Raw genomic sequence first — 14,078 nt, forward strand, 5'->3', positions numbered from 1 at the left:
CTCTGACACTGTCCATTACTTTCCTCTGCATTTTCTTTGGTGATCCTGTCATTCCTTATGTCTACCATTCTTTACTAATATTATTTGCTAAACCCATTAAACACCTCTCCTTTCCTAACATATCACATCACATAGCTACCATAGGCAGGAATATTTGTTTTCATCACTTAACAAGGCATTTCTTAAATATAAAACTTATTTCCTCATCAATAAGTGCAGAGGCTTCATCTTTCCCTGCCATTTTTGTTCTTTGGGAGAGCTATCAATCTCCTCCTCATCAGAAAGCTGGACTCAGCCTAGACTGCACCTCAAGCTACAAATGGACTCCTGAAGCTCATGCTGCCACTACAGCTACCAACTGTCAGAACAATGAAAGTTAGTGACACTTATTCCAGTTGGGAATGACAGAAAGAAAGAATTGTGCTCAAAAATTATTTAAAATAGGATGACATTATCAAAAAACAAATGCACTCTTTATCTGATTGATTTATGTAACTGTAACCCCTCTGTATTTCACCTTTATAATAAAATTTTTTAAATTAAAAATATTACTTAAAAACAAAAGCCTTTTCCAAATAACTGATAGCCATTATTTCACACAAATCAATTTTTCCCTTTTCATGACGGAATTATCTGTCGGTCTGTCTCTCATACATCCATCTAATAATTTAGACTTGAAAAATTATCTTCTCTAGATTCTCTATTTTCAAACATTTTTTTTTTTTTTTTACCAGTCCCAACACTTGAACTTAGGCCTGGGTGCTGTCCCTGACTTTCTTTTGCTTAAGGCTAGCACTCTAACATCTGAGCCACAGCTCCACTCCTGATTCTTTTGGTAGCATACCAGAAGTAAGAATCTCATAGACTTTCCCAACTAGGCTGACTTTGAACCTAGATCCTCCAATTTCTGCTTCCAGGGTAGCTAGGATTACAGACATGAACTTGGTACCTGGTTCTAATTTTAATCCCATTTTTTTTCAGAAAAATAGTGTGTTTAAAAAAGATTATAATATAGATTACTACCTTATTAGTATTAGATTTATTAGAACTTGTAAGAATTGAGAGAGGAAAAATGGAAGAGACAGAGAGAACTTTTTTTCCTAGTAACTCATAACCTGGAAGCATTTTGACAAAATTAATTGTAACTAAAGACAGAATAAGCCAATTTATAAGATGCACTAGGTATAAATAAATAGAGCATTTTTGATATGCTTCAATCTGACTCTAATCAAAGGAAAGAACAAGAAAACTTTTAAATTATAAGTTCATATGCAGGTTCTGGAGCTATATAATTTAAGTGCTTTGTACCACCTGCAAAGCAATCAGATGAGAACTTTCCATTGTCCTATTAATTAAATGTGTTTATGTATCTACTCAACATCTTGACTATCAGGAAAGATGAAAATTCCTTTCCATAAAGCCAGTTCCTATATGAGAAGTCAAGATTATAGCCCTCTCAATCTTTTTTTTTTTTTTTTGGCCAGTCCTGGGCCTTGGACTCAGGGCCCGAGCACCGTCCCTGGCTTCTTCCCGCTCAAGGCTAGCACTCTGCCACTTGAGCCACAGCGCCGCTTCTGGCTGTTTTCTATATATGTGGTGCTGGGGAATCGAACCTAGGGCCTCGTGTATCCGAGGCAGGCACTCTTGCCACTAGGCTATATCCCCAGCCCCCCCTCTCAATCTTTTAAAGACTTCCAGTCACTACCATTTTCATGACACATTATCAGTTGCTAAGTCACCACTACTTAATCACATCAGCAAAGAAATATTCTCTATTATCCATGTAATTAATATTTCTTCCAGCTCCTGTTCCATTCCTCTGCTCCCCATTCATGGCATGTTTTTTGAAGAGTGGTCTATCTTTGCAGCCTCATGTTCCCAATCCATCTTTAGCCTAGTTTTATTGTGCTGTTGTCTTTACGATTCATTTAAACAACTTTCATCAAAGTAACCAAAACTATCAGCTTGTGAAAACCAGTCAAGTCTGTTCTAATTCCTTCAATAGCATGTGACAGCTCTGCATTCCTCTTTCCTGAAATGCACTTCTCTGGGCTTCCCTGACTACCTTTCTCCTAGACCACTGCGCTCAGTTAGCCTCTAAATGTAGGTTCTCTCATTCAATGTAAAAATTATTTTTTTAAGTGGATTTCAGTATGAGTGCAAGCCTCATGCATCTGATTATCTACTTCAGAGCTATCTTCAAATACCTGAACATTTGCCCGCTCCACTTCAACATTCCTTTTCTCATTACAAGGTACCAACAGCATCTGCACATGTGTTGAAACCCAAGACACAGAAGTTATTTCTCATCCCTTTTCTTCCTACACATTAGATGTATCATCAAGTCCTAATAAATATATTTCCATAATACATCCCAAATCTGTCCACTGCCTTCATCCTCATTTTTACCACCCTGGTCTAGGCCTATCGTCTCTTTCCTGGACTACCGTAACAGTCAGCTGATCTCTCTGCTCTGAAGACTGTTACTCTTCTATTTACTTGGCTTCTATTTCTAATTTAAAAACTCCACAATCACAAGTTTCTTTTAAAAAGCCCTGCCTGATCTTATTTCGATCACCTCTCCAGCTCTGTCATAAAACCTTTTCTTTGCACTTTTACTAAGCCGGTGAGTGCTTTCTGCTCCCTCAGTGTGCCATTATTAGATTAGGACTTCTGCAAGAAATGCCCAGCTCCTTTTAAGTGTTTCTAAGAGTCCTTCCATGATCTCACTCTTAGTCATTTCCCATTATTCTTTGTTCCATGGACCCATTTTATTTACTTTCTATCATTCATTGTTTAGAATTACCTCACTGACTTCTTTTTTATCCCTACAATAAAATGTATGGGTCCACTGCTATATTCCAAACCTAAACAATACTGGTAGGCACTCAGTAAATTTTTGTTTCAAAGATTTATTTTTTTAGTATTAGGATCTGAATTTAGGCCCAGTGCTTGCTGTGTGGGTACTCTACCACTTGAAGCCACACCTCTAGCCCCTTTTCCATGGATTATTTTCAATGTTGGTTAGTCTAGCTTGTGTTTTGATCCTCTTATGCATTCCCAAGTTGCTAGGCATGACAAGTGTGTGCTATTGGACTTTGTCATTGTTCCACCAGAACCAGGACAATAGCACATGCTAGTGTTTCCAGTCATTAGTTGAATGAAGTCTTGTGAACTTCTTTTTTGCCCAGACTGGCCCAAATTGTGTTTCCTTGATATCTGCCTCAAGCTAAGAAGATAGGCTATAGTTGGCTTTTTAAAAGATTCCTAATATAAAGTCCTTAACAAAGTAAAAATCTGGCTGGTATTTAGAAAAGAAATGCCTTCTCAGGTATCTGGTGAAAGAAAGTTTATTATCTAGGATATAGAATATGAAAATGCATATGTATGCTCTGCTTTTAAAAATGAAAGACTCTTGAGAAGAATTTCATTTAATAGAAAAGTCTTTACCAAATGGTGCTGGATAACCAGACAGCCTCATGCAAACCAGTGAAACTGGACTTGTACATCATATAACAAATAATCATTAAAATAGTCGTAGACCAAAATGTAAAGGTTAAAAGTATAAAAATCATTGATGAAAATTCTACAAGAAAATTTTGAGATCTTGAGTCAGTCAGGCAATGTTCTTTTACATATAACACAAAAAGTACCAAGGATAAAATGAAAAAACAAACACTTCTAAACTTCATAAAAACTAAAAGCTTTTTATTTTAAGGGAAAGCATCAAGAAAGTGAAAAGAGTCCATAAGAATAGTGTAAAACATTAATTGGATACAGTTGTATCCAGTATCAATAAAGAACTTATTAAAAGTGAATAATAAAGATCAAAAACAATTTTAAATGAGCAACCAGCACATCAAAATTGCTCAGTATTACTAGTCATTATAGAACTGTAAATCAAAATCACAATTGGAGAACCATTTATCATCCACCAGAATGGCCTTCATAAAAAAGAAGATCACAGAGTTTATGAGGATGAGAACAAACTAAAAGCCTTATACCCTGCTTGAAGGATTCTGACATGGTACTGCAGTTTGGAAGTTCCGCAAAATGTTAAATGTAGTTTTAATGACCCCAAAATTTAGATGATTACAAACATGCTTCCATACCAAAACCTTTACACATTTGTTCATAAGAATTATTTTAGAAGCTAAAAAGTAAACAACTTAAATATTCACAAATTAATGAAAGATAAAATGCAACATAAATAATGGAATGTTTGTTGGTGATAAGAAATAGCAGTAGACTAATACTGGAAACAATATTTTGAGGAAAACAAAGCCAGTGTCAAATTATGATATATGGGCATAAATAAGATATGCCCAGCATGGGCAAACCCCATAGAAAGTACATTAGTCTTGGTATGTTTTGTCATGCGTGTGCTTGTGCGTGTGCGCACATGCACCAGAATTGAGACCGACTGCTAATAGATAAAGGGTTTCATTTTGAAATCATGATAATGTTCTAAAATCAAAGTGGGTCTGATTGCTCAACTGTGTATGTGTTTAAAAAACAAACTGTGCAGTTAAAAAGTGTAAATATATGGCATTTGAGTTGTACCTCAGTAATAATCGAACAGCAACACATTACTAAGGTTAATCTTCTAGATCTTAACTAATTTCAAATATGCATTATTCATTTTTTCAAAGAGTTTTTATTTGTTAAATACTAGGGATACAAGGATGAAGGTCAGACTTATCACTCCCAGATTAGGAGAGCAAATACTGGGATTTTTACTCTTTGGAAATTCTAAAGGAGGCATATTCAGCATTCCAAAACAGAGGTATGCAGTAAATTTGCAGAGGCAGAAGAAATGAGAATGAAAGAAATAGCTTTGAATTGCTATTCAAAGAACAAATTACTATTTTTTAACTAGCTAAATATTATGTACATTAAGAAGACTTAGTGATCTTGGAGCTGTAATCATTATACCAATCATTGCTATCAGGAACAAGTTTCCTGAACATCAGAAGCCCAAGTCAGAGTATAGCTTGTTCTCTTTTCCCCACTCATCTTCCTTCCCCTTGTCTATATTTGATATCCTGTTGACTGTGATAATTAGGCAAAAATGTGATGGGATCTGACTGATACTGGACAGCTCTGTGATGGGGCAAGACCAGTACTTTTTGACATGCTTCCTTTTTTAAGATGCCCCCGAAGGGGGGGAAAACAGACAGACTACTGTATTGTATGTGTGGGCTGCAGGATAATAGGTATTTGCTAAATAAAACAATTGTTTTTCCCTCTGTATTGACACTATATAAAGCAGTCTTTGAATACATATACCATTCTAATTCTTTTTCATGTGGATGTCTCACATCTTACTTTGTAACATAAATTTGATAAATAAATGTCTATTCAACTGAATTTTGAAAAGGCAGAAGAAAGAATGAAAACTAACTGATGTTCTCAGCATCTGAGTTAAAGGTTTTCCATAAAATAGGCTTGTTGGTAGGAGGAGGTTAGCTGCTGTTTGTACCTAGATACACTTCAGTTAAAATTGTCTAATAACCAAGAACCTTTGATATACTACTGTCTTTATATAAAATCTGAGCCCTCAATAAATTTCAATTTTCTCCTTTTTAAAAACTGTAATAGCAACAATAGTTAACTCTGTATCAGTATATAGTCAAATGGGAAAAGATATGTGACCAGCAAATGAAGAGAGGATTATCAACACAGCACATCATAAATGTCCAGTTTATGTGTATTTCAATGCTTATAAATTTATTCATCAGACATCCATCAGAACTGTAATGGTTGATGTCTCATATATTAACAATTATATAAAATTTACCTCAAAGAACACAATCATCTTGCTGGTCTCTTCCTAGAAGTATATCTCAACTAGCATTATTAAATCTTCAAAACTGTGATGTTAACTGGTTATTTACCTTTAATGAAATTTCAGGTTCCAGTATTATAATTCCTTGACAAATTTGAATTCCAATAGAGAGGTTACAGATCAGGCTAACGTGTATAAAACTTGAAAACTCTATAATGGTGCATTCCAACTCTTTGGTGTATCACAATGAAACTGTAGTTTTAAAGTTACCATCCTGGTAATAAAAACTACTTACTTTTGCAGCACAGGACCGTATCACCTCCTAAAAGAAATACAGTACAATAAAGAAGTATTCATAATTCTATTGAAATAAAGTATTGACTCTTTTCAATGCATTTAGATGTCAATCTTCTAATAACCAAAATCAGAATCTGATAATTTCTTTACTACACTGCAGTTGTAACTGCATGGTTTCCAATGAGCTGGAAAGAGTATAATTTTAAAAGACTTAATGAAATGTTCATGATAACTTTAATTTGCTAATAGCAAAGGCACTCCTAAGGTCCAAGAAAGACTTGCCTCAAGAAAGACTTGCTTCTTCAATAAACCTAGCATATATAATAAAACTACCAGAACCCTAACTGATTTAAAAGATACATTCAGAATTCATGTATTTCTAAATTAATAGCTACAATTTCCACATTAGTAATTTATATCAAACAATATCCCACAAACAGCACTAATTGTAAGGAATATAAATATTTTAAAAGGCTAGAAACAATCACCTATAATTCACAGAACAAGGCCAGGAAAGTATCATTTATAGAAGAGGAACTAGTGTTAAGTCAATGGATAATGGATAATTTGAAAGTTTGCTACCAACAAAATGCCCAAAATACTCAAGCTTAATTAGAATTAACTACTAGATATCATCAGTATGGTATAGAACTAGGGAAAAATGGAAATAACATTGAATTTAGGAAAGAAGAGGTCAGAGAAATACTTTAAGGGTTTTTTTTTCTAAATGACAGATATATTTAAAGAATACTATTCCATTTATAAAAGCAGCAAAACTATGGATTTGGTGGACCAACTACCCAAAGTGAATCTCGGGTCTAGTGCTTACTACCTGTGTGACCTTGTAGCCCCAAGTTCCTCTTCTGAAAAGTAAGAATAAAACTAGTGCTCCTACTACTATACTACAGTATGATTTGAGGATTAAATATAACAAAGTATGCAAAGCACTTAGTGCCAGAAACATATATTACTAACAATGAAGTAGATGTTAGTTATCACTAATAAATCTAAGGTTAAAAATTTCCTTTGGGGTAGAGATCAATCTTTCTCAGAATAAAATATTTTTATACTCTTCCAATTCCTACTTCTATGACTTTAAAATCGCACCACTGTGACTACTACTGAGAGGTTATCTTCTTCAAGCAGCTAGAGAGATCTAGCTTTCATTATAGGATTTCTTCCCACAGATTTTGGTTTGTAAATCAATTCATTTTAAGACTGCTTACTCTTAGTAGGTACCTTAGATTCCAATCAACTGTGGATGAACTAATAAGAACAAATTTCTGGACCAGAAAATGCAGACTGCATTGAAGACAAATGTGAGGTCTTACCTGGGTTGAAGAATGTATTTTAGTTATTATTTGGGTAGTGATATACACTTAACCCTTCTAACTATGAAACAACTAGATGGTTTATGTTATAAGTAAATGGCTATTTCATTGCTTTTATGTCCTTTACTTACTACTAAATATCTGCTGAGCTGAATTTATTATGAAACACACACACACACACACACACACACACACACACAGTCACATGCTGAACCTACATAACATTAGAAAAAAGTCCTACTTTAGTAACAAAACCTAATTACCTCTAGTAATAGTTTTCTATAAACTGGGAAAGAACCTATGCAGAGAAAGGAATTTGGAGTCTACTGAAATAGAACTACAAGAAACAAAAGAAAAGACATTATGACAAAGGTGGGAATCCCATTGACCTTAAATGTTTGCAAAATACAAAAAGAACAAAGCTGCAATGGGAATAAAGCAGATATTCCAGATAAAACATGATTTTAAAAATTCAGCAAATTCTCTCAACACAGGAAAAATGTATTTTTAAAAATGCAGAGCATATACACAACGCTTTTGTGTTTTTTTTTACAAAGGTAGTAACCTTTATTTCAATCCCAAAGCAAGTATATTCTAATTTTAAAAAAGGAAAGTAATGGTAAAAGCTAAATAAATTAAAGAGAAAAAAGTACTTTCAATAATCAATTATCAACTAATGTTCCTGCATTTGTTTTCATTTCTTAAAAATATTTTTGTTTATTTTTTTCCCTTTATATCTTCTTTATTCTATTCTCATATTCTTTTCATTTATCTGAGAATAGCAAGAGTATAAAATGATAGTAATATGAGAAAATCTACAAGACCTAGGTGATTCCAGGATGTTAGGTTTAATACTTAATAATTGCTAGAATTAAAATATAAGGAATGACAGAATTAAATTATAGGGAACATTAAAAAAATCTATCACTAAGTTGCTCTTTTGTTTATAGTTAAAGATTTGTCATCCAAGATTTTAGATGCTTTCTACTGAAGTATTTTTCTTTACATTTTAAAAACTGAATGCATCTATTCAGATTTACTTTTAAAATTTGGAATATCACTGACTAATTTCATTTTATATATTAAAACTGTTAAATATAAGAACTACCACACTGAAATAATTTTTTAATTCATAACAATATTCAACAATTGAACTGAGAAAGAAAAACTTATTTCTACATTCCAAAAATCCAAATCCAGAGATGAATGTAATTTCCACTTTGGTCTTCCTTAAAGTCACTAAGTTTCTACAAAGAAGGAAAGGCAAGAAGAAGTTATAGTCAGAACTTAAACATCTCAAAATCATTCACTGAATATTTAAAACTGGTTAAGATTTCTATCAAGGCAAGAGTGAAAGGGGAGTTCTTAAGTGTCAGGCACAGTGCCAGAAATAAAGAATACAAGTACGAACAAGCTGCAGAACCCCAGTCTTCAAAGCGCTCAAGGCTTATTCTATTAAAAAGACTGGTATGGTCCAAAAGGCTGGGTTTTTTTCAAAATGCTTAACTTCCTTAGTACATCTTATTGTCTTTGAGAAAGAAATCTAGCAATTTACACTAAGAACATATCACATCACCCTTAACAAAGCATCTTCTTCTTCCTTATCTATTTTGGAGTTTAATGGATAATGCTTTCTTTTCCTAGTAGAACTTTTACATTATACTTACGAGCTGGACACTGGTGATTCATGCCTGCAATCCTAGCTACTCAGGAGGCTGAGATCAGGGGATCAGTACTCAAAGCCAAACTAGGCAGGAAATTTCCTGAGATTCGGATTTCAAATTAACCCCAAAACACCAGAAGTAGAGCTGTGGCTCAAGTGGTAGAGAACTACCCTTGAAAAAAAAGCCAAAAACATTCAGGGATAGTACCCAAGTCCTGAGTTCAAAACCCAGAACTAGCACAAAAATAAATTAAATATATATATAGTTATGAAGTTAACGGTTCATCTCTTTTATTCATGCTTTTGAATTTCATTGTCTTTATTATCTACTTTTATGCTAGTTAAGGAAGCTCTTCCTTTAATAGATTTTATGTAAACATTTTCCAGGTATGTGCATGTGCTTTATGGGTATTCATGTATGTATATGTGTATATGGATGTGTGTACACATGTGTATATATACCTATAAAAATAGATCGATTAATCCATAATATATAATTTATACTATCTAATGATAAATAATTATATGATATTTTACATAATGTATAATATATCGTATTTATATAATGTATATTACATATTGTATATATCACATATACATACACTTATAATTTTAAATAGAAATTTAAAGTTCTATACTGACATACAAAAGGGAAGACTTTTCCACTGCTTTTAAGATTAGGACATTTAGGATAAATAAATAAAATTAAATACATTAAATTAAATAATAGTTAAATTAAAACTACCTAAGACAAATATTTGCCAGGATATTATTTTTTTGGTGGGTGGGTTTAGTGCTGAGGTAGAAGCCAGAGCCTTTGGAATTCTAGGCAAGCACCCTCCTACTAAGCCTCACGGCCAACTGATGAGTTTTAAAATGACTTTTACTTTTAGATTTAGCTCCTTCGCCAAAGACTATTTGGGTGGGATGTGTAACCTAAGATGTAGATAGAAGGTGATGATAGTTTTCCGTTAACTCACAATTTGCAAGATTTTCCAAAACAATGAACCATTCTTACTTTCTCCACTAATCTATGTATATTTACGAACTTGTATCGGATTTTTTTATTATCTCATCTTTGCAATATGTTTAATACCTGGTAAGAAAAGAACTGCCTTCATTATCATTCTCTTCTCCCACCTGGTTCTTGTGGAGAAATATAAAGATAAATATAGATAACCAGTTCTTCTGTCATGATATCTATGGAATTTCTTCTTACATTTTTCTCTCTTTCCAAGTAACAATGATTAAACAATGTGCATAGCCTATCTCACACTTATTTCTCTATTATCAATAATAACGTATTTGGTGTAACTGTAACCCCTCTGTACATCACCTTGACAATAAAAATAAAAAATAAAAACATATTTGGGTGGAACAATGGATTACACACCCTGTGAGATTTAAATGTCACTGTAACTTAATCCAGTAAAGTGAGAATATCAGAAATTCCATTTTATAGATGAGGAAAATTAGGCTTAATTTATTCAGTCATAAAACATGTGAAGGTTTGAGACTGCACATCTATACTTGTACATAAAGCAGTCAAGCCTAAGTTACATTCTTAAATATATTTAGCTATGTTTTTTCTTTTTCTTTTTATGGCACACGGGGCTATGTTTGTGCTAGGTATGAACTCAGGGCCTACTGCTTCATACTACCTGAGCCATGCCCACAGACCATTATTTTTGCTTAAAAGTTTGTTTTTCAGATAGGATCTCATATTTTTGCATAGGCCAACCTTGAATCATGATTCTCTTACCTGCCTCCTAAGTAGCTGAGATTACAGAATGTACTACCATGCTCAATCTTTTTCAGAATTCTTAGTGTTCTAAAATTAATTCTCAAGCTATATTGATAATCTTACATTTTTAGAGTTAACTTTACTATTTTCAATGTGAAATTGAATGCTTTTACCTTAGTCAGATATCTTTTTAAACTCAAACTCTCAGACTCAATTTTCATTTCTTCTTTAAAAGGAACCCAATATAAAATATTCTGTTTCTTATAGCAAAGCATTTTAAGACATGCTTTGCCTTTAATTGCTTTCTTTACCAACGTGTATTATCTTTTTAATGGACCTATGGCTTCCAATAAAATTTATCATTATCCTTGAACACCAATAAATTGGACAGTTTTGACCTTGGACTATTCAGTGGGATGTATGCAGGTGCCAAACTTATTACCTATTTCTGGTGTATCTGGGTATTCCTGTTATGTGTACTTGGAATTATAGTACAGTTTTTGTTTCTCTGTCTAGTTTTGTTTTTATTGGCTTTGTTTCTGTTCTCTTTTTTATTTGTTTGTGAGGGTGATTTAGTCCTAAGATACTAAATATTGTTGGTTATTCTTTTAAAATCAAACTCTCTATTTGTTTGGAAAATTCTTTTTTCTGTTTCTAATAACTTCTTGATCTTTTTATCTATTTTTATATAAATCCTGCCATCATAGATAGCATAAGCAGAGGCTGAACAATTATACATTGGAAACAATTATTTTCTATAAATTTAGAAATGCTTTAAAATAGTAAGAATGATTATATAGTTAATATTTGAAGCTGTAAAATATAAAATAAACTTTACATCCATCTTTTGAGGAGACACAGTTTTCTTCTTTATGCAGAAGGTTAATCACTGTCTTGCATATTTTATAGAGCTGTTATGTTAAAGGAGATAATGTAAGCTTACCAAATTTAAATATATTATTAAAAGATGTTCTTACAATATAGCTTGAATGTTGGTTGCCACCTATCAAACTTGATGACTAGTTTGGGGTTTTTCTTATATACAGTAGGTATCAATAAATATATGAGATAACTAAATTTTCTTTGTTCTATTTGTTAGAGTGCAAACTTCAAAGTCAAACTATATTTGGTCAGCACTTTCTAAAAAGGTAGTGAACCATGTTCAGAGGACTGTGGTGTTTTGTTTTGTTTTCTCCAAAGGCTGCTAATAGCTAACTAGAACCTGGACATATGGTAATATACATGGCATTAGAGATAAGAACCCAAGGCAGAAGATCAGGAATGGGAAAAAATGTCAACAATAAGGAATTCTTGAAAGATAAAGAATTAAAATTAAAGGGTTGCATGAATGAAGATAGGAAAGCATTATACAGATAAAATAATAGCTTTTATATAAGGAAAATTTAGAAGTTCAGTTTTCCTTTATTCACCTATTAAATTGTTATTTATAAACTATCTATGCACATCAGGGAATAGGACAATAAGAACTGCCTTCTTGGAGCTTATAGTTTAGACATGGGCATGAAACAACTATTTAGTTATCTATTTCTAAGTACTGGGAACTGTGAACCAGACCAGTTCTTAATATGTGGTCCTTTGATCAGTAGCATCAGCATCACCTGAGAACTTCTTTTCAGAAATGCAAAAATCACAAGGCTACATTAGACCTACTGAACAGCAAACTCTAAGGGTAGAGCCAGGCAATCTGTTCTTTGATTAGCTTGCCACATGATTCTGATACAGACTGAAGTTTTAGAACCAGCGAAAGAGACAGGAAATTTCAAGCATGATTTTAAGGAATGCAGAAAGCCTGGGAATAAATTGCTTGTTAGAATACTCTTTTTCCTTCTAATAAGTGGTTAGGTGATTTGGCTCTGAGAATTTCTAACATGATGGTCTAAACCTTTAACTACCATCCTTCCCTGAAGGGGTCCTAATGGACAGGACTGATATGGCTACAGTTTCTCTTCCTTTCCTAGTAGATGGTAGGGCCATACCCATGTGTCAAGTCCTAGGTGTGGTCTTCTGATTTACAGTCCTCCCTTACCACTTAGTCCTGGTCTGGTCTTTACAAAGAGAAAAAGTCAGACCAGCAGGATGAATTACCCTAAATTTAGCTGTCTATTGCAATGAATGATTTCAGATCAAGCACTTGAAATAAACTATAAAGCATAATAAAACCTAGAATTAAGAAACTAACTCATTTAATATTTATGGGCACAGCAACATAAACCAATTTCAAGGCTTAAAATTTCAACTGTATAAAATTATTACACATACTGTGACAGTTTCGAGTCTTTGTTTTACTAGCTGCATCTTGGTTGAAGTATTTTCAGTGTTTACAAATTCATCAATCTGAAAAGAGCCTTGATGGGGCAGTTTAGGACAGGTGCACAATGCATCTTCACTTTGGTGTATTCCAGGTAATGGAACTGTTCCATTGTAGCGTTTGAACATTTCAGCCTCCTGCTGAGCTACTAAAAAAAAATGAGTTCAACATTAATTCAAATCATCACAGCAAAAGCATTATTGAATAAAGTCATGAAATAGGAATTTTAATGAATGATCCGAAACCATGCAATGCCATTCTAAATAGTGGTTAATGAGAATACAATATAACTAGCAAATGTGAAATCATTAGATACTATAAAACTAACAAGAAGAAAATATAATTTCAAAAGTTCAAGTAAGTGAGCATTGAAGGCCTAAAAATGTAAATATAATTCTAGAACATGAAAACTCTCATAGTAGTCACATGGCATGAAGAAAATAGGAAAGAGATTACAAAAGGGCATAAAACAACTTTTGTGGATGATGGATCTATTCATTACTATTGTTGTTCTGTGTGGGTGGGTCAGTCCTAAGGCTTTAACTTAGGGCCCATACTGCCCTGGAGCTTTTTTGCTCAAGGCTAGCACGCTACCACTTGAGCTACAGCTCTACTTTGGGCTTTTTAGTGGTTAGTTGTAGATAATAGTATCAGAAACTTTCCTTGCTGGGCTTTTTTCAAACCATGATCCTCAGATCTCAGCCTCCTGAATAATTAGGAGTATAGCAGTGAGCCAATGGCATCCAGCTAAACTTTTAATCTTAAGGTATTCTAAATAGTGAAGTTGAGAGCTAGACACCTGGCTCAAATTATAGAGTTATTATTCAGCAAGCACAGGCTCTGAGTTTAACTGCTAACATTGCCACACACACACACACACACACACACACACACACACACACACACACACACAAAAGCACTGCTTA

The 14,078-nt window shown here is 33.4% G+C and overlaps 1 protein-coding gene across 9 annotated transcripts in view; it reads right to left on the reverse strand.

Annotated features, from left to right (window-relative positions):
* The window catches only part of Ahi1 (Abelson helper integration site 1), a 146,569-nt gene that overhangs the window by 78,314 nt on the left and 54,177 nt on the right, over nt 1-14,078 (reverse strand). For 7 of the 9 annotated variants that reach the window (XM_048354128.1, XM_048354134.1, XM_048354135.1 and 4 more), the window contains 2 exons: nt 13,104-13,300; nt 6,084-6,110 (listed from right to left, as the gene is read on the reverse strand). In XM_048354128.1, coding sequence (XP_048210085.1) covers nt 6,084-6,110; nt 13,104-13,300 — 224 coding nt within the window. The remainder of the gene's footprint in view (nt 1-6,083; nt 6,111-13,103; nt 13,301-14,078) is intronic. The other 2 variants (XM_048354130.1, XM_048354131.1) reach the window with 2 other exon arrangements.

Source organism: Perognathus longimembris, chromosome 9, assembly GCF_023159225.1.
Source record: "Perognathus longimembris pacificus isolate PPM17 chromosome 9, ASM2315922v1, whole genome shotgun sequence".
Classification (NCBI taxonomy): domain Eukaryota; kingdom Metazoa; phylum Chordata; class Mammalia; order Rodentia; family Heteromyidae; genus Perognathus; species Perognathus longimembris.